At 41.3% G+C, this 21,224-nt stretch overlaps 2 protein-coding genes and 1 long non-coding RNA gene across 11 annotated transcripts in view; 1 reads left to right on the top strand and 2 right to left on the bottom strand.

Annotated features, from left to right (window-relative positions):
• The window catches only part of NR2C2 (nuclear receptor subfamily 2 group C member 2), a 34,772-nt gene extending 26,866 nt beyond the window's left edge, over positions 1 to 7,906 (bottom strand). For 3 of the 7 annotated variants that reach the window (XM_064667052.1, XM_064667060.1, XM_064667059.1), the window contains exons 1-2: positions 7,357 to 7,493; positions 4,232 to 4,315 (exon numbers count right to left, since the gene is read on the bottom strand). In XM_064667052.1, coding sequence (XP_064523122.1) covers positions 4,232 to 4,291 — 60 coding nt within the window. In that variant the 5' untranslated portion in view covers positions 4,292 to 4,315; positions 7,357 to 7,493. Of the gene's footprint in view, positions 1 to 2,849; positions 2,950 to 4,231; positions 4,316 to 5,610; positions 6,170 to 7,013 lie in introns of those variants that run through there. The other 4 variants (XM_064667055.1, XM_064667053.1, XM_064667057.1 and 1 more) reach the window with 4 other exon arrangements.
• On the top strand, positions 6,531 to 8,246 carry LOC135420074 (uncharacterized). Its single transcript, XR_010433331.1, has 2 exons — positions 6,531 to 6,807; positions 6,924 to 8,246. It is a non-coding gene; the product is annotated as an uncharacterized LOC135420074 (long non-coding RNA).
• A 3,388-nt stretch (positions 8,247 to 11,634) lies between these two features.
• Positions 11,635 to 21,224, bottom strand: part of FGD5 (FYVE, RhoGEF and PH domain containing 5) — an 80,320-nt gene continuing 70,730 nt past the window's right edge. For 2 of the 3 annotated variants that reach the window (XM_064667027.1, XM_064667028.1), the window contains exons 17-21: positions 20,086 to 20,188; positions 17,999 to 18,126; positions 16,402 to 16,530; positions 14,529 to 14,677; positions 13,683 to 14,335 (exon numbers count right to left, since the gene is read on the bottom strand). In XM_064667027.1, coding sequence (XP_064523097.1) covers positions 14,275 to 14,335; positions 14,529 to 14,677; positions 16,402 to 16,530; positions 17,999 to 18,126; positions 20,086 to 20,188 — 570 coding nt within the window. In that variant the 3' untranslated portion in view covers positions 13,683 to 14,274. Of the gene's footprint in view, positions 14,336 to 14,528; positions 14,678 to 16,401; positions 16,531 to 17,998; positions 18,127 to 20,085; positions 20,189 to 21,224 lie in introns of all 3 variants that reach the window. The other variant, XM_064667029.1, reaches the window with a different exon arrangement.

Raw genomic sequence — 21,224 nt, 5'->3', positions numbered from 1 at the left:
TTTGCCCATCACATATATACACATCTTTGTGCGAGTTTGTATGAACATATGTATATATATAATACATTTCTGTACTTACTAACTAAATTTTCAACACTTTCTGTAGTTTATTTCCCAACCAGCACACTGATTATGAAAGGAATATTTGAGCAATAAATTGAAGGAATAATCATCTGGTCACATTGGGAAGGAATTTTTAAAGTCTCTAATCTTTTCTAACAAGCAGAAAAATATTTCCTATATTCACAGCAGTAAAACCCAAAGTAATTGTATTGCTTGAATACACTGGTCTGTTCTCACTAAGTGTAAATCAATTTCAGAGATACTGATTTCTAGTCTCTTTCCTATAATATTAATAAAGTAAGGCATAGTTAAGCAAACACAGGCTATTTTTAACTGCACCCATGAATCAGCTAAAGAATTTCAGTAAAAAATACGGTATCAGGTTTTATACCTGCATCTCAAATCAAATCAGAAAGACTTATTTTTCTATAGATATTTTTCCTAATTAACTTCTTTAGCTATTAAATTAATAACAGGCTTTTACAAAAAAATGTATATTCAAATATATTTCTTTCACAGATGTAAGACATATCTAAAAATGTTTCAGTGATTCTCTTTGGAGAAGAGAATATTCTGACCACTAAGGTCTTTTCTAGAATGGTAGATAAAATTCAATTCCCCATAGAAGAGCTCTAGTTTAACTGCCCTAGCAGGATGGCAGTGCAAGATCTTGTGTAAGACATACAAAGGCAACAGTCACGGAAGAAACTGCAGTTGGTTTATCCACATCCTAAGAAAATCTCAGACTACGTCTTATGGACCACCCCAACACCTTTGTTACACCAGTGGCTCTGCCACTTCTGGTAACAGCCTTGAATTCAGAGGCTGCCAAACTGCCTAAGCCAGGGAGGAGCTCCTTACTCCCATATGCACTTTCTAAGAAATACCTCTCGGGCTGATGGTATGTCCAGCTCTTTTACACTTAACAGTAAATTGAGAAAAGCTGTATTTGAACTAAAAATCGTTTGAGAAGACTTTGCATTAAAACTCCACCTTGAAGATTCATCCAGAAATGAGAAAGTGGCCAAAGATAGTAATGAAATATTTAACAAAAATTGCCTTATTTTACACTTCATCAATTCTTAAACCAAAGCAAAACCTTATTCCATCAGAACAGCAGTGTTTCTACTCTCCTATTCCAGCACACTGTGCTTCATCTGAATTGCTGAACTACTTACCGATGTAACACGTCAGAGATATCTGAAAGAGGGTCAAGAAAATACTTCATGGGACCAAGATATCCAGTATTTTTTGAGTTCCATGGCAAAACATTCTTTCAAAAAGGTTCAATATTTTGATAGGTTCTTATCAGGACACTGAGAGAACTGAAAGCAACTGAAAATTCTCCAACAGTGCAGCTGTCATTAACAAGGTCCAGGAAGCACAGGGCTCACTGGTCACCTTCTGTGACTCTAGGGCCTCTGACAGGGAAAAGGGATGCACTGGGAACAGTTTGTGGCTGTCATGGAGCCAGCAGGGACAGTTTTAGCAACTGCTAAAAATTCTTCCTGGTCACATCAGAACTGCTGTTGGAAAGAGGAAACAGTCATTATTCCTCCCCACAGTGACAGCTCTGTTTAAAAGATTTGCATTAAAATCTAAGGCACTACACAGGGAATGCATCTCCAAAACTAAATACAGTTTTCTTAAACAATATTCAAGTCAAACCTAAGTCAGTGGTGGGACTGAACCCGAGCCATTGACATATTGCCCAGTACTAAACAAATACTTGGGAAAAGCAGCATTACTTATTTTTGCATTAAGGTTAAAGTACTTTTCCTGCTTTTCAAAAGCTGTTCAGGATGAGGAGGAATTGCTGAAATTCCCTCCGAATCCCGTAGCTGCTCTCTGTTCTCCAGTCTCATGAAATGTAAGTAAAGGCAACTGCAGACACTACTCACCCCCAACCTGTTCAGAAATACAGTTTTGTATTTTTGTGTATTTTGACAACCCTTTCCATAAAGAAATTCTTCTGGATGTCCACAGAAATATACAGTTGCAAAAATTCAACAAACAACACTGATATAAAGCAGAAGCAAGCAACAGCACTGAAACCATTTGAAGCAATTACAAGGACAATTTTAAAAAGTCGTAAAAATAAAGTACAAAAGTACATGCACTACTGGAGCATGCTCAGCAACTTCTGTGATACATTCAGTTTCATTGAAAACAAATCTGATGAACTATCGCTCAAGAAAGTGAAACAACACAGAGCCTTACTTGCATGAAGTCTGATTTGGTGCTTGATATCACAGTTCTCAATAAACCCAGGCACTACGTTTGTTGGCAATTATGTGGAAAAAATTATGCAGATACAGCTAAAGCTGTCGATATTTGCATTGGGTTATCCTGTTTGCCACTTGCCTCTCAGTTCATAACTTGAAATTCAGTGCATGATCAATGATGCTCTTCTTCCATTTAATTTTCATCAATGAAAAATATGGTATTCTGAAAACCTCTCATTTTTTAAGGCCAGTGCCAAGTTTGATTCTAAAGAAACAGTAAGTACAATATAGAATTTTAGCACACGTCACGAAAACTAGTGATGTATTTACCTGTATTAAAACCTGTATCTGATGGAAGAAACAAATAGCAGGCAGCCAGCCACTCATAAAAAAATGATTCAACATTTACATGGTCCTAGTATTAATGAATTCTTAATGAGATAATGCTGCTTACAACTGTTTTTCCATGAACAAAGTTTTCATGGTGTTATGTAGTGGACAGGCATATAGTTTAAGGAGCAGCTGAATACCATAAAGAGACGAAGCCCTCTGTTTACCCACCGGCCAGGAAGAAATCACAGAGCTTCGTACACTCTTGAGATGGAGCGATCTCTCCAGTGGCAAGATACAACCATCACACTATGTTACCACGGTGCATTTCCTGCACGAGGAATTACAAACGTCACATATTTTATGTGTTTGAGATGTTATTATAGCACCCAAGTTCTACCAATACAGGATAAGGTTTGCCAGTATTTCCATTACAGGTTTCTATTTCCAAGTATGTTTGGAAGTGTTTTTAAAAAATGCAGCTTGCCAAATTGATACCTAGTACAGAAAACTAGAGTGACAAATCTCCTGTTGGTTTTCAGTGTGAAACTCACGGAGCTTTTTGTAACTACTCCTTCGATGTTACTTCCAGGACACACTAAAAAGAACCAAATTTTAACAAAAAAAAAATAGTTCTAAGTAGGGAATCTTGAATCCACTTCTGAAAACAGAATCAAACTTGTATTTCTTTCTTATATAGGGCTTCTTCTTGAACTAAAAGTATTTTTTAATATCCAGGTGCAATAGCACAATAGATGAAAAATACTACAATACTACAATAGATGAAAGAAACCTCCAAACTAGTGTGTGAAAAGTGGCCTTATCTAGAGAGATCTCTCAGCCCACTTGCACTGAGCTATATATTAAATCCCTTAATTATGTAAACATATGAAAAATCACAGTATTTGAAGGCTATTAAACAAAATAATTTTAATCAGACAAATGATCTAGTTTATTTTTTGACTGAAGTTTGCATGGTGAAGGAGATAAACGGGTTATTTTCTATGACCGTGAACACTTATAGTTTGTGTTTATTAGCTGATTTAAACATTTTAGCTGTTGAGCATCCAAGCTTCAGTGAATATACATCAAGACATCACCTAATATCATTTAAAGTAGATTTCATGCTCTTTTTTCTTACATGTGTAGGCAGAAAATATAAAACCTGATTTAAATTAATCACCCTATTGTAAATTGAATACAGTGCATAAGTAAAACAGGCAACTTCAAACACTGTGGTGGATTCAGATTACAACTCAAATGAGAAGCAGAAACCTTTCATGTCCAAAACGGTCAATCTAATGATCAAATGATGAGAAATTTCATTGTATTAGTCTTTTTAACAATTCACAATACAGCCAAGTTTCTCTATAGTTCATGCTGAATTTCCTACTTGCATTCCTAATATGGGGGCCACCACAATGAAGTTAGGTGAACAAAACACATATTGGTGGCACTGGTTTCATATTTGTCCCCGAGTGTAAAGCAATCCTGCTCTGTAAAGATTTTCTGTTCCATTTATGATGCTTAATTGTGAACAGCAGGGACTCCCTAATATGTTTTTAATTTCAAAATCTCATATACCAACTGTTGTGATATTATCTGTCACTCACCTCAGCCACCTGCTGAGTCTCCACTACCTGCTGAGCCAGCACCTCCATACTGGTTGCCATGGTGAAACAAGATCATTAGAGAACCTGTTTGGAAAGACGCCAGCAACTTCCATCAGGCACAAAAGTCAGGGAGTTTTCTTACTATTAAAGAAAGCTCTGAGATGAATTTTTGGTAATTTACAGTTCTGCTTGATGCATCTGGCAAATAAGCCAAGGTGCCACGGATGCGTGTGTGCGACTACATACGTGTGCACATATATGTATATGGGACGTGCACACTGCAACCGTGCCGTTCAAACACCCGGGCACAGAGTTATACCCTTACTCTATAGACTCTAACATACTATTTCCACTCTATTAGTTAGGCAGTAAAGAAGAGATGGTAATTTCATAAATGAGAAAGGACTAATCTGAGTGTCAACTACTGATGCAGTTTATGGAGTTCATAGATCTCTAAGGCACTTCCCTCAGCTCAAGAAGGATAAACCTTACAGTTAAACGGCTTCTACACCCCACACTGAACACAGGACAGCAAGCTAAGAATGCTGTTTTGCACAAAATTTCATCAAGTCATTCCATCAAACTGCCATGTTCATTCATATTCTTAGCGTAATCTTGCACAATAAGAGAAATAAACTGTCACATCTAAAATGTACTTTCCATTATCTAAACTATTTTTTTATTATAATGTGATGGTATTATCACTTTGAGAAGAAAATACTGCAGAATCATTTTATCCTACTCTGAGTGACTGCACACTGAACTTTACAGCCTTTGGGGTTAAAAAAATAAAAAAGCAAAGCAATCAAGGATAAAGAAACAAGAAAAACCACTTCCTATATATTTTTGATTATCATTATTAGGGCTGTGTTTCTCCCAAGGTAAATTTAAATAAGATTTCCAATCAATTAATTCACTTTTTAATTGTGACTTGCTCATTGCAGGGCCAGATTTCAGATTCTGACCCAGGTGTAGGTAATGAAATGGCATTCCTGAATGCTGGTCCACTTGATGTTTTGTTGAAAACCTCTGTTTGTATCTCCAGAGCAATCATTTAATATAAAATTTAAAAATACTGCAAACAATAGCAAAATGTAACAGAAAAATGCATTTCCCTATGGAAACTATTGATGCTAGTTTTTCCTACAGCTTGTCATTTTTTATTCAAGTGTTCAACTTACACATTAATATTATGAACCATTTCCACCAAACCCAGTTTGTGAATGGTTTCTCAGTCGTTCAGTAATTCCTTTTCAGTGTTTTCTCTTTTCTTAAATTATTTTATATTCAGCAGGAATGATAACCATATGGTCATAACGTTATTTTCTCAATGCTTTAAGATGAAAGAAACCCTGCAGATATTTTGTTCATAAAAGTACCTTTCTGAGACACAAAGAAGTCTTTCCTGAGGTATGGCTTTGACAGATGTGCTGGTGGTGGTGTTATCCACTAAGGCTTTTTGTACTTTCGACCCTTCCAAAAGAGCCTTAAGCTGAGGCTATTAAACTGATTCGATTTAAGCCCAGACACCGTACACAGCCATACCAAGCTTCTTAATGGTGTCGACTCCCAGAAGGCAAAATCAGCTTCTCAGCAAAAGCCTTGAGAAGCAGTTTGTAAGGCAACAACGAAAAAAAATCCCCCAAACAAACCAACAAGGGGTGCAACCTAAAATCTGCAAGGAAGCACATGGAGCACCAGGAAATTATTTTCAATGTAGCAGTGTGGCAGCCAGCTCAGTATGTGCTGAGGTACTGCTGTCCAAAACACGGTGTAAATCCATTAATCTCTCCCTAAGCTGCAGTGAAACCTCAGAAGCAAGTCATAAACTCCATTTGAGATATTCTACGGGTACGGCCCAACCATGACGACATGGCAATAGGCCAAATTCAAGATTATTGAAATCTGCTCCTTTGTCTTAAGGAAACGAATTCTTCACACTGCGAGCTCGACCCGGCTACACCGGCGGGACAGGAGGGGCGCGGGTGCGGCTCTGCCGGCAGTCTCTGGTACGTTGTTCTGGCGGTCAGGACACAACCGGCACCCCAGAACACAATGAACACCCCCGGCCCTGGCAGGGGCACGACGGGCACCCCGCGATCCGGTCGTGCCTTGACAGGCACCCCCTGCCCTGGCAGGAACGCGACGGACAGCTTGGAACGCGACGGGCACCCCCAGGGCCGGCGGGGACTCCACGGGCAGCCCAGCCCGTCCCCGAGCCCCGCGGGCAGGGCGGGCCCGGCCCCGCGCCGCCCGCCGCAGTAGGGCCGCGTCCAGCTCCCGCCCCGCGCGCCTCAGCCCCGCCCCCCGGCCCGACCAATGACCTCATGGCAGGCGCAGCGCTCCCCCGCACGGCGCCCATTGGCCGAGCGAGCCGCCTGTAATGGCGGCGGCACCGCCCCCCGAGCGCAAGAAGAACCCCCCGGGGACGCACTGAGCACAAGATGGCGGTGCTGGCCTCCCGCCAGGGCCCAGGCGGGGCTCCTGCTGCCGCCATTAGGCCCCTTCCCCTCCCCTCCGGTACAGCCTTGTGGCAGGCTATGGGAGGCCTGAGCATGGCAGTGAGGAAGCAGCCGGTAAGATGGCGGCGGTCTCAGCCCCGTATGCAAAGTACCCACCGCCCCCTCCCCTCCGCCCTCCCGGTGGCAAAGGTAAAAGGGTCGGGTTCAAGCCGCCGCCTCCGCCCGCTCAGACTCCATCTTCTCTCTCTGTGTGTTCGTGTCCCGCGATCATCGCCGCGACCATCGCCCCTGCACCCCCCCGGACAGCAGACTGCGCTCACCGCGACCGGACCGGCTCCGACATCAGCCGGCCCACACTGCAGCACAGCGGCTCCGCCACGGGACTGCCCGCCGATCGACCCAGCACGCCGCAACGGTCCTTTCCTCTCCTCTCTCTCTCTCCAGGAGCTGTAGGCTAGCCCAGAGCACGGCTGGTGCTCGCTTACCAGCCAAATATCGAAGCCGTGCAATCCCCCTCCCCTAAACCCACCGTCACCCCTCCCCTCCCCTCGCTGGGGTGTCCCGAGCAGGGCCCGCTGCCGCCTCCCCGCGCCCCCTCCCTCGTCCTGGCCCTCACGAAACAAACCCACCCGGGCCGCCTCAATTTTAAAAAATGGTTTTTACCTCAGGAATGGGCGCCAAAGGTGCAGTGGCGGTGACCCGGGCGGGCCGGTGCTGTGGCGGTGCCCAGCAGCGGCCCTCCCTCCCCCCGCGGGGGCGGCGAGGGGCTGTGGGGCCCGCGGAGGGGAGGGAGCCGGGGCTGTGTTGGGCCGGGGGTGTTTTGTTGTGTGTGCCGTGCCGTGCCCTGTGACAGGTCAGAGTTCGTGACCCCGCCGTCGCCGCCCGGGAGCGCGTCCCCGCTTCCTCTTCCAGCGCCCGCCCTGCCGCGGCCCCTCCATCCCCCGCGGGGCGGGGCTGGCGGCGGGGAGGGGCTACCGGGCTACCTGGGCCGCCCGAGCCCCGCACCGCTCGGTCCGGGCCTGGCTGCCGGGGCAGTGCAGGGAGAAGCTCGGCCCCTGGGGCAGCGACGGGAAGGAACGGCCCCCGCCTTTGTCCGTCCCGCTCGGAAAGCTTCTCGGGAGCCGGTAGCCCGAGGTAATGGGTTGGCGGTGGCTGTTCCGTGCGCCGGTGGTGCTGGTATTCCACGTGTACCTTGGTTTTCGCTGAAGGTGCAGTCAAAGGCAGGCTCGCAGTCGAGAGGGGCTCTCACAAACGCCACCGCCAGATTGTACCGAGTTCTTATTTCATTTTCTGAAGTCAGTGTCATTGATTAGGGCTCTCACGGTGAAGCTGGCCGTGAGTCTTGTTCTGCCTATGAATGCTCAGTGGTAGGCGCAAGCCAGGCTTGAGTGAGGGACTGTTTGTTTGTTTTTCTTAGAAGTGGCTACTTGGGGCAAGGATATGAGAAATAAAGAAGTACACCTATGAATTACAGCCTGTCACAGAATGGGACTTAGCAAAGCACATGATGTACAGATGTCTTTGCAATACATAAATAAAGGAAAATGTCTCAATGTCTTGGGTGTTCACTACTGTAATGTTAAATACATGAAGAATTTTCAAATTCTCAAAATATCTATATGCCTTTAGAAGCAGGTTTTTTTAACTTTGTAAAACATACTATTAAAGGGTGTGACTGAATGAAAGAGGGGAAAATGCTGAAGCCAGATGTGAAATGCTGCTTTCCCCCTCAGTGCTTCCTGATGGGCAAGTTGAGGAAAAGTTTAGGGGACAGGAGTTGTCTCCTCATTCTTCCTTGTTTGTGCCACCAAGAGAAGGCCTTGGAGCAGTTTTATTCTCAGCTCTGGTGGAGTGCAGTCCTGCTTGATGTGCAGCTCCACTGTGCTCACTGAGACTGGCAACACTAAGTGCAGTCAGGAAAGCTGCATCAAAAAAGCTGTGACAAACTTTGCTGCAGTGTTTGTGATAATTTCAGTGATATGTAGAACTACACTGTATGCCCTGAACTTGTTCAATAAGCAAGATTGTATTAGATAATGCTGAAGTTTCCTAAATTTGTATACACTGACTTCTAAAAGAGCATTAGTAAAAAGTGTTCGTATAGCCATTTTTGGCCTTAGCTATGACTGAAGAGAAATCAAATTAATAGAAGATGCTGAAGGTGAAAAAGATCAAAGAAAACTGAGATAGTCTACAAGTAAAGGTTAATAACTAGACTGGCAGCAAAGAAAATTATTATATCTGTCTACCACACTGTTGTGAGCTGACCATGGATTGCAGCCAGATGCTGACCCCGTCACTCGCTGCCCCCTCCATAACAGGACAGGGGGAGAAAAAGCTCATAGGTCAAGATGAAGACAGATCACTTACCAATTGCCGTCATGGGCAGAATAGATCTGTCTTGGGAAAAATGAATTTAACTGACTGCCAGTTAAAACAGATGTGAATAGTGAGAAGCCAGAAATTAAACCACCACCTTCCCCAGCCACCCCTTTCTGCCAGGCGCGATTTCACACACGCACCCCCTCCCCGCCTCGGAGCGGCGCTCGGGGGATGAGGGATCCCAGCCAGCACAGACCACCTCCTGCCTGCCCTCCTGCTCCTCACGCTTGTGCCCTGCTCACCGAGGGCTCCTGGCCTTGGGCCGCAGTTCCTGCCAGGAGCGCGGGCTGCACCGACGGCTCGTCTCCTCAGGGCTCCGCCGAGGCCTTCTCCGGGGACTCCTCAGGGCTCCTCTCCTCACGGAGCGCGGGCTCCATCGAGGGCCTCTCTCCTTCGGGCCGCAGTTCCCGCCGATAAGGATTAAATTGCTCCCAGCCATAGTGGAGAAGGGATTTTACTGGTGTTCATTTTCAAACGCACTTGCTGATAACAGGGACCTTTTAGCTCCTCCCTTTGTGGGATAGTTGCCTTAGAAGAAAAAATGTGCCGCAAAATTGTCATGCGAGAAGAGGAGGGAAGAGACCCCGTGGAAGTTGCACGCTGCTCAGGAGAACAGGCTGAATTCCCCACAGAGCAGAGGTGAGATGTGCATACTTGTGGAGAGGGAATGAGGTTTTTTTTAGGTGTGGAAGGAGAGAACTGCTGCAAGAGTACTAATGGCATAGCCAAAGCCGCCTCTCTGGCCGTGGTGATGGCAGTAAAAGTACATAATGGACTATGTCAGGGCAGGCCAAGTACTACAAAATAAGAATAGGATTTGAGGTTGCTCATGGGTTTTAAATTTTTGGGATATTGTAGGTAATTGGGTAATTAGGATTAGTATTGTAGAGCTTTGTTGTTTGGGGGTTTTTTAAGTTCTCATTTCAGGTGCTTAAAATTTTCATAGAATTTTCTGGAAACTTGATGTAAATTTTAAGAGCAAAACTGATACCTAGCATGGAAGAAATCAACAGTTATAAGTGACTGACAAGGTTTTAACTGTATAAACTGGTCTTGCTAATGCCACATTCAATTTAAATCTCTCTTTTAAGTGTTAGTAGATGATTTTTGAAGTATGAGTCCTCATGCCTTGCTTTTTTGTACATGGCTGGGCAGTGCTGAGGGACGCTGGTGACCTCCATCCTGTGGGGTTTTGCCATCATATCTCTATGTTCATCTCTTAGCAAAAATGACCTTGCTGTCTGATGTAGGCTTTTCAACTGCAGAAAAATATCACTATATAGAGTCATTAAGGTTGGAAAAGACCTCCAAGGTCATCAAGTCCAACCTTTGACCTCATAACACCATGCCCTGGAGTCTAGAAACTTTCTTGTAAAACTTGATCAAAAGTGGTGTCACAGTGTTACCCAGGCTGAAGAATTGCACTGCGTTTAATACACAGAAGTTCGTATGTTATGTTCCCAAGTAACTTGTGGAGTTAAAGTGGTGTTTTTCCCTTAGTATTTAAGGGAATACCTTTCCCCCCTCGCTGAGTATTGGCACTTTCTTTTACCTTCACAAGCAGTGATATTCACTGAACATGGTTACAGCCGAAGTAGTCGTTATTACTTTTGTATCAAAGTAGCATGCAAACAGGAAAAGCCTGGTTGGTATTCATAGCTGTGTGGTTTTCATCAATCGTAAAAGCAGCAGAGAATCAGCTCAGGAAGGGCAGCAGTCCCAGGGCTTGACCAGCAGTGCTTATGTAAGTGGCACAAAATCTTGTCAGGTTGGTATTCTCCATCTCTGAATGACTTGTATTTTGGAAAAATAATTTAGTAACTTTAAAAAACAGATTTTAACTAGGCATATGCTGTAAAATAGGTCCAAATATTAGTTGCACCTAATGGCTAATAACTTTAATGCTTTTTAATAAGTAGAAAAATAAACAGAAAAACTCTGAAACAACAAATGAGGGCAGCTTGCATCTCAGCTATTGGCCAAATAGCTAGTTCATTGTGACTTATTATTGAATATTTTTTGAAACATTTATGAAGGTGTGGAACAAAGTTTTCATTGTGGAAGAGTAATACTAACTACAACTTAGTAGGAAAGAACTGTGTAAGTAAATGGCAGGTAGTAAACTGAGTATATATATCTATTTTAAGAAGTTAACATTTTCTAAAAGGTGATTACTGGAATAATTCTGAAACAATGATAATTTCTGTCTCTGGTGCTTAGCTTTGCTCAAATTTAGTTAACAGTTGGACTGAAATTGCGAGGACATTTTCATTTTTTGCTCTTTTTTATGCTGTATTGAGACCACCTGTATCTGTAAGTTGAAGTAAAGTAGGCGGGCTTTACAGGAGATGAATGCAGTGTGGACTGAAACACATCATCGAAACAATTAGGTCTAAATCCTGTTCCCACCCAAAGGGCTCCATTACCATCTTCTGATTTGATGCTCTTCCCTGGTTTGTCAGAGAATTGGTTAATAGGCAAGTATCTATTAACTGGAACTGCAAAGCTGGAATTAAAGAAGGTAAAAATAGTGTAAAGGAAAAGCCTGTAGAACTGCAGTTATGTTTTGCTCTTTTATTTTTCTACATTACTTAAAACACTGTTTAATAGCACTGTATCTTATTTTTTACAACAAAATATTTTCACGTCTTCATTTCATGCTTCTAACTGAAAGCTTCATACAACAGTCACCAAATGTCAGCACCTAAATCTTCATAATATTGTCATTCTGTAGTGCAGTTTTTTCTTGTTTGAGACTATAGTTAGAGATCTTACTCTGTATTCAATGTTGTCTTATTTTTTTCTAAGTGCAAAATGTTTTTAAGGGGGGGATAAACATTTACAGTGTATTGGTAGCAAGGCCATGGTTCTAACATAAAGAGTTAACATTGGTGTTCATTCATTAACTAAAGAATCAAAAGTTTTACTTTTCTTATACTTGGTTTCTGTTTGCACATGATAATATATGCTATATGAAATGGTCAGACTCAGTTGTATCAAAAAAAACCCAAAACAGTGATATTTTTATTTAGTGGTAGGTATTTGTTTCTTTAAACTTGTTTTTGCAGGTGATAAACTGAACTACCTTATGATTTGGGTATATATTGTAGACCTTTAAAAATGCAGACAATTCTAAACAATTTTTTAGGGTCAAAAATTCAGATATCCATTAAGCTTCTTAAAGAAATGGAAAAATGAAAGTAATAAAAATGCCCAACAATATATTTTAATGTAAGTAAATTCTTGAACATGGTATTTTTATACAAAGATATATTTTAATCATAGATGCTGTTCTATTCCTCAGTCAAATATTATGACAAATACAGGACACAAAACCATTGTATTGCAATGATTAGAACACCACTTCTCAACCTTCTTTATAGAAAACCCCAACCCAAACACTAAAGAAAACCCACCCCAACAAAAAACAACCCCCCAAACCAAACACAAAAACCCAACCCCCCAAACTCCAGACATCTATATCCTCAGCTGGTGTAAAGCAGCACAGCATCTTTGAAGTCACACAAACACAGCTGACTGCTGAGAGTCCAGCCCTGGAGATGTAGAGCCCGGCAGCAGTCTGATGTGAGACAGGTATAGCCACAGGAGTTCCAAAGCACTCCAGCAGAGCAGGTTCAGACAAGTGCATTTCAGTGCACCCAGCATATTTCAAATGCTGTGCTAGTTATGTGCATTCAATTTTTGATGACATTTTTCATAACAAGAACAGCAGAAACAACAGGAATTTTGAAAATAAAGATAGACTATTTAAATAGAGGATAAAAATCTTAACACTACTAGGTAGACATGTTAAATAAAAACTGTCTGTAGGTTTATAATAAATTACAAATAACCTTTGGGTTTGAGTCTGATGCAGTATTTAGAGAGAAGTCATATAATTCAACGCCTGGATCTGTAGAGCTACTGAAGTGCATTTCAAAGTGATATGAAACTAAACCCTTTAACATAAATTATACGGTGCTCTGTGTAAAATTATAAATTGATAGTAAGTAATTATGTTGGATCATAGCCAGTGAAGTGTTGATAGACCAGGTAAATTGAATGTGTAGTTTGTTCCTTTTCTGTGGAAGCTAGTTAGCAAATGTGGGGCATAATTTCATGCTGGCACTTGTTAATGGATGGGTAATAAATCATGCCACAGAACTCCTTAGAAACATGAAGAAAAGGAAACTGTAGTTCAATAAAAATGATAAAGTGCTTTAAATGATCATTTGTTGTGTACTACATTGTTTCTCATGTTGTGGTAGACATCAAAACCAACTCAATGAAATATGGCAGTGCTGTTGAGTAAGTAAATCTGAGCCTGTTACTTACTGTAGTCAGTGTTTCCATGTATTTTCTGGTCTTGATGTTAGACTTAGTTTACTGTGAGGTCAGAGGAGAAGCTTATAGTACAGGCTGAAGTTGCACATACATAAAGATCACCATAAATATTTTCTATTTTGAAGTTTTCATTTGCAACAACATGGATGTAAGAAGAAGGAAGCAAAAAGAGCAAACTGGAAACAGTTCAAATCCAGTGTGTGTGGCCAGTGGGCCTAAAATATGCTGTTCAGTTTTGTAAGTCAGAAGAAGATTGCTGGAAATGTACAGAAATCTGAGAATTTATTCCAAGTTCATTGTGTGATAGCTGCTATAATATGGATGCTTCTTCCATGGCTTCAATCCACCTAGAAAGGGCAGAAAAGAAAAAGCGGTACATATAAAACTATATACATTTTTAGAAGATATGTATTTTAAGAAAAATAAGTACTTTAAGAACATAAAGCTTGAAGAAGACTGTATTTTCCATCCTACCTCTGATGAGGAACTACAGTTTTGTGATTAAAGCAGGGAGCTGAGTACTGGGACTCCTGCTTTCTAGTGCAATCTTAACCAGTAAATTATTGTAAAGTCTCAAAGACAGTTAAGTGCTGTCTTAGAATAGGAAAGATGAAACCACTGAAGTATGTTTAAAAGCAACAAAACCTCCTATAAACACTCATTTCCTTTCCTGTGTGTCTTGAGGTGCTGGCATTTTTAATATAAATTTTGTGACTATTTTATTATGTGGAAGCAGTAGCATTAGAATTGAGAAAAATAAGCAATTATTTGTTGATGAGAAAACTAAGATTGAACATATAAATTGAACATATAAATCAGAGAAGCTTCTGTACAGTAATCACCTGTGACAGACTTCTAGACATGCCTCTTGAGACTCAGTCTCCTCTTTAGCCATAGGAGGAGCAAATTCTCCTTCCTAAAGGAAATTAAAAGCACCAGGTAGATTTTTTAAGTCACTCAGGCCAGTCACATGTAATTTGGCTTAATCAACACTCTGAAAGTTGCTTGCTTCCTCTGTCATGAAGGCATTCTGAACTGAAGGAGAGGGGAAAGCCCTATATAAGCTTTTGGACCTGTGCACTGGCTAGTGTGGAAGTCAACCCCCATACCTCTGTGCTGAATTGTTATCCTCTGCTCGGAAGCTATAAAAGAGAGTCTGCTTGTGGTAGAGATGAAAAACTGCATCCGTGCTTCCATCCTCTTTTTCTGGGGCAATGGTGAAACCCAGCAAAGGCAAACTCTCTGTAGCCACTTTGTCCTGAAAAGCAAAGAAGTGAACCAAAATTTAGAGAGAAGGCTTGTAACAGTTTGAGGGCTCTTTCTGAAAACCAAATGATACAACCCTGCTGTGACAGAAATGCAAAAGCAGTAGTGTGAATGTTCTGCTGGACTCGTGGCTCTTACCTAAACAAGAGCAGTGCCTGTACCGCACATTTTTATCTAGTCTGAGTACTGAACTGGAACACCACCTCTGAAAATCCAGTTCTTCGTGATCATCCACATGGCCATGCAGGTCAAATTAGCCACAACACTGATGGCTGTCTTTGACATAACGGTCCAGGAGGCAAAGCAGAGATTATTGAGAGTATAGGACAGTCCAGCAGCAGTTTGGAAAGCCTGAGACTCTCTCCCAGTTATGTTTCTTTCAATAATTTTTTTTTACTGGGTGCAAATAGTAGTCTTTTTGGTGCCTCATCATTTCCTTTCAAAGCACTAGTGACTTTTTCAGAAATCTGCTCTTTCTCAAACAGCATACTTGCTTTCCTAAAGGCTGGTTTGAAATTTCCTAGCTGGTAATGCAATTAATTGTTAATTTAGTCCCAAGAAACTTCCACAAATTTTGCTTGCTAGACAAGGCTTTGCAGAAGTCAAAGAAAACAATAAGCCTTAATTGAATTGCAGTTTAGCTGTTAGTGAAAGCTGCAGTTTTGATCACTGTATTGAGGCAGTGATTATATGTGTATGTTGGCTTTGCCTGTGCTATTAGAACGTACATTGCAGACTGGGAATGCAAAGTGTAATTAGGCATTGTTGCTTTTTCCCTATTGTTGAACCAGAAATGATCACTTTTAAGCTTAGGTGAGGTAAGGTAAATATGTGGGATATGGAATTTGATTATAATAGTCTGAACTGCTGGTCAAATCACGAACCCTTTTGTGCCTCAATCTTCTCATCTGTTTAAAGGGGATAACGTTGCTTCATGCAACCATCACATGATGTTTGCAAAGTATTCTGAGGGCCTAAAGTACAAAGTATTGCTTTTACAAGTTTTTGCATTGTCCTTTTTTTCAGCAAAATGAATTTTATGGTTTTGCTTATGAAACCTGTCCATTATAACCAAACTTTATATTACACTTACTTCAAGTTTATTTGTATTGCAGCTATTATAAAATAAGAAAAGGGACTGGGAAAGGACAAAATACATAAAAATGATCTAGTTGATACCTGGCCTCCTTGGCTGTAAGGAGGAGCTTACAGACCAACAGAGCTGGCATTATACTGACTTCTGCAGACTGTCTCCTCTCTTTACCTGTTGGTACTAGTAGGACAAGTATGTCTTACTTATACTTGCAAAACTACAAGATTCTCCTCCCCACCAGAAATGGATCATAGTGCTGTCTATCTACAAAATATCTGGCAGTTATCAAGGTACACCAGAGAATGCTGAAGGATCTTGAAGTCTTTGGGTGTAAATATTTACACTAAGGTTCACTGTGGTTGACAGTTTATAATAGCATGAATAGCAAGAAGTCAGATAATGATCTGAAGTTCAAATAATGAAGGGCAGTGTCTGAGGGCTGCCAAGGTCCAGCTAGGGCTGTGGCTGAGCTCCCTGGGGATTCAGTCTGTTAGGACCAGGTCTCAGAAGGCAGATAGTTGTGAGAACTACCATTTCTACCTTTCCCATTTCCTGGTTCTGCCTGTAGGGAGTAAAGAAGGGATCTCAGATAAGAAAGTACTTCAAGTCAGATTGCACAGTACCTCATTTGCTATGTAGGTGTAGAGGACTTTGCCTTTGATAACAAACCAGCGTTTCTTCCAGTGTCTTTTGCCTCCCTTACATCTGCTGAGGTAACCACTGATGGTAGCTCCCTCTTCTGAGGCTGCCACCTGGAGCAAGGTAGGAGAAATCAGGATTTGTAACAGCAAAGGCTTTTCCACTCCTGAATATGCATGCTTGCATCACACCAGACAACTAGGTGAAACTGTAAGTAGACCATTAAAAGTATTGATACAGAAAAATTATAAGCATGGCGTTAGGGTTCTTTTTAACTGTTTGAATATTTATAGTTAAATTTTGTTCTCAGTAACTCTAATGGGAAATATGCAGTTGAGTTATTATTCAGGTCAGTAAGCTTACAGTTGTGTTCTGAAAAGCCAAACTTGTCCCTTTTCCAAGGTCTGGGGTATTTTTGTATTTTAAAGGTGCATGCTTCCAAAAGTGAATTACAGTCTTGTGGCTGAACACTTTCAAGCCATGGGTATATTTAGGGCTTTGCTATGGTTTTATATTAATTTATATTAATCACTTAATGATGACTTGGTTTCATTTGTGTAATAATATTTCTGAGAAGAGTTGCCCCTCTCACAGAAATATTTTGAGATCTAAGTGCTTAATGTTCTTAAAAATCCAGATTTTGAGTAGCTGGAACTATACACATGCACACACACGCACACACACAGTGCAGTGTACATCATTAATTACAGCAGTAAACAGTATTGGATTTAGAAACAAAGAGCAGAGATTCAAAACCAGCTTTTGTAGCACTGACAGAAAACTGAGCATTTATATAGCAGTGTTTTGCAGCAGAACAGCAATGTGCCAGGACATGGAGTAATGCTATTATGAGATAGTTCATGTTAATAAACATGTGCTGCCTCCATGTGGATAGAAAGGTGATGCTTTTTCCCTCGTGAGGTTTAAATTCTGCCTGCTGGCTCTTTCAATATTAAATTTGTGTGTGTTACATGGTTGTATCTCTGGCGCAGTTTCACAAACAAATCTCAAGAGATTCCAGTGTCTTGACTCTACAGTGAGTTCAGCAAGATGTTTGCACTCTCATTTCTTTATACAATGATAAATACCTGCAGGAAATGGAAGTACCTTGCTGTGCTCAAGTTCAATGGGCAGCCTAGCTACTTAGAATACATCAAAATGATTGGCACCTTGTTCCTGGAAAGAAAACTAATACAGCTTTAGAAATCATGGCCCTATTGAAATTGGTGGGAATTTTGTTTACATTGGTAAGATCGTCAGTGTCTATGATCTGCTCTGTTGTTCTGTCTAGTACCTTGAAGGTGGTTTAGTTTTTTTTTGAGACTTCACAGGCTGATGAGCAAATTAAAGTATCATACTCTAACTGGGTTTCTCAGTGGGCTCAAGACACTTCTGTGGTATCTCCAGAGCTCAGAGTATTTTTGTATTTTAAACACTACTGTGAAAAACAAAAAAATAATTGCATGATGAAAGTAAACCAAGGCATGTGCTGAGCCTACTGCATACAGTATAAACATAGCTGCTGAAGTAAGAGCACAGTTTCCTCGAGTCTCCTGCCTTTCTCAGGCAGCTTGGTCCTACCTCCATGAGAGCTGAAGGGATCTTCTTCTGTTTCTTAAAAGATGAATAATGAATATTGTGGAAAACAGAGAAGGCACTGCTTGAACACCTGGATGAAGTTGGAGGGAAGCTCATGCTTAGTGGCCGCTCTGCAAGATTAAGAAAATTCAGAAAGGGAAGGGGGAAATGGATGAGTTGATACATATCAGGCTGTGTAAGAGACACACAATACGCTAATGTAAATGACTAAGGAAAATGCAATGCCTCCTTCACACTCCGTTTTTATTTTAGCCTTTCTTTCAAATCACCTCTTTAAGTCTGATCAGTGGATTCCGTAGCACCCTTTTTTAATAACCTACAGGTGCTTGAAAGAAGCCTGCAAGAAAGCTGACAAAGCACAGCACAGCTTGTTTTCTTGTTATTTAAAATGAGCATTAAGCAAATGGCTTTGACATCTTCTCTATGTTCTATAACATCTTTGCAGGATAGATTCACTAATGGGACATTCTTTCTGTATGAACCATTTTCTTTGAATTCTGCATGGGAGACAGTTCTTCTGGCTCTGAAAATCTCCATTAACTCCACTTGTCTGAGTTCACATCTTCATGATTCCACTTCTGGCAACACACATTATTTGAAAGCTCCTAGTAAAAGATGGCATTGTTTTAGCACAAGTCTGAAGTACCACTTCTTGGACACAGAGTGGCTTGGAGATGCTTTTTTTGGCTGTTGTGACAGCACCTGTTCATGCGTTTGCTTGGCTAGTGTGAATTTCTTCAGTCAGAATGGAAAAACTAAACTTCATTTGTCCACACCTTTTTATTCTTGACAGTATAATATGCTTTTTATTAGAGATTGTCTACATGAGTAGTTGTACAAGAAAATTATGTCCTATTCCCTCTCTGTTCATTATTTGTAACCCCTCTCCCCCTTTTGTCTTTGATTTGAATGTGTATTTAAATCAGAAAAGAGACTTACATATTAGGATAATAATACAGTTCTAGATAGGCAGTAGCTCTTCTGCTTTGAATTTATGCTTTCATCTGTAACCAGATTAACTCCCTATGTAGAAAAGCTCTTAGTGACTCTGCACTTTACCCCGGCATTTCTTTTTGTAAAAGCTACAACATGGATGAGGACAGTGAAGAACTACAAAGCCATTGTTTTACTTTAATGGATAATTAATTAGAAATGACAGAATAAAACAGTTCAGTTAGAAGGAGCCTACAACAATCATCTAGTTCAACTGCCTGACCAATTCAAGGCTGCTCAAAAGTCAAATCGTGTTATTAAGAGCATTGTCCAAATGTCCTTTAAACACTGAGAAGCATAGGGCATTGACCACCTCTCTAGAAAGCCTGTTCCAATGTTTGGCCACCGTCTGGGAAAAGAAAGGTTTCCTCGTGTCAAGTCAGAACCTCCCCTGATGAAGCTTTGAACCATTCTCATGTGTCTTGTCACTGCGTCACACGGAAAAGAGATCAGCACCACTGTCTCCACAACCCCTCCTCAGGAAGCTGCAGAGAGCAATATCACCCCTCAGCCTCCTTATCTCCAGAGGAGACAAACCCAGAGTTCTCAGTTGCTCCTCATAGGACATAGTTTTTACCATTATTCTGGTTTATTAAAATGGTCAGGGAAGCCCTCAGAGAACCTGGCTTAGAATCATAGAAGATTTGGGTTGGAATGGACCTTAAAGCTCATCTCATTCCAGCCCCTGCCATGGGCAGGGACACCTTCCACTATTCCGAGTTGCTCCAAGCCCTGTCCAGCCTGGTCTTGAACACTGCCAGGGATGGGGCAGCCACAGCTTCTCTGGGCAATCTGTGCCAGGGCTCCCCACCCTCACAGCCAAGAATTTCTTTTGTATATCTAATCTAGATTTGCCCTATTTCCATTTGAAAAAACAGTTTGCTAAACTTGATTTTATGGCTTGCTAAACAGTTTCAGCTGCCATTAAAGCCTGGCTCTCCTGGAACCTCAATACACATGCCTCAAGCTTGAGGCATATTTAACAAAATACAACATAGTAGGCAGGTCCTAAAGCCTCCTCATCATATAGGAAGGAAATCAATTTGTCAGTTTTGCCAAGAATGAAAAAATCCTACCTCTTTTATTAAGTTCCACGAAGCAGCTATCACAGACTTTGGCTGCTTGATCTTTAAGGTACTTCATAGGGTACTTGTTTCTTGAACAATTTCGACATACAATCTGTTCCATCAAGAAGAGATGCATGTAAATACAATTTATATTTATAGATATGCACATACAAAACAAATCCCCTCAGCTTGCTGGGAGAGGAAGATGGATAGTGGACCAGACATGGTTCTCTCCTAAAACTGGCAGCCAGGGAAAGTCTGCTGACTGAAATATGCTTGCTGTAGGCTTACACTGTTGTGAGCCAAGCAGAATTGAACACTGTATTTAGTTATACACCATTGCTGTGTCCTTCTCCTCAGGAATTTACACCTTCCCTAGTAGTGAATTGTAGAATGACACCTTTAAAATTACTTCTGTTTTCATAGCTTTGTTAGTAACATTGTTTTCTCAAGCAAGCTTGCATGTTCCTGCAATCCCTGTGTGACTGATTTTCTCTGTGGAATTAGAAAAAAGATTAATTAAATGGGAGGGCTTTATACTAGCAAAAATCACTGGTCGTTCTATTAAAATTTTTTTAAAAATCAGGTTAAAAGACAGCCATGGTTTAAAACATGACTGCAGGTTTATGTATATAAGCGAATCTCTAGAGTCAGGAATAAAGGGACAAAACCAAAAAACCTTATAGATCCCCTTAGCTTTAGGGCAAAAGGCAACAGCTCTTCAATGGAGCAAAGAGGAAACTTTTCCTTTGGTCACTGACCAAACCATGCTCTACTGCCAAATTTCTTCACTTTTCTTGGAAGATAATTTTACCAGATGTTATTAGAGAGAGGTCACGGAGTACATGTGTTACTGCTCTGGTCCAGAAGAGAGCCTGTATTTTTAGTGTATTGCTTCTTGTCTCAGAGCTAGTTATATATCAGATATAATGGCTGCACCCAGCAATAATTATCTTGTCAGGCTTTAACCCGCCTTCAGGAACTCCTTTTACCCCTTAAGGCAAGGTTACTGTTGTTTCTTCTAGCCACATTAGGAACCTAATTACCTAATTTAGCAAAGCACTCAGAGGTTCTGTGAGAAGTCAAATTCAGGTCTTGGATGTTGCTACAAATTTGCAGAAGTTACAGCAGTAGCAGCCAGCAGCCCA

Source organism: Pseudopipra pipra, chromosome 11 (genome assembly GCF_036250125.1).
Source record: "Pseudopipra pipra isolate bDixPip1 chromosome 11, bDixPip1.hap1, whole genome shotgun sequence".
In the NCBI taxonomy this organism is placed as follows: Eukaryota; Metazoa; Chordata; class Aves; order Passeriformes; family Pipridae; genus Pseudopipra; species Pseudopipra pipra.
This window is presented reverse-complemented; position numbering and strand designations above follow the sequence as displayed.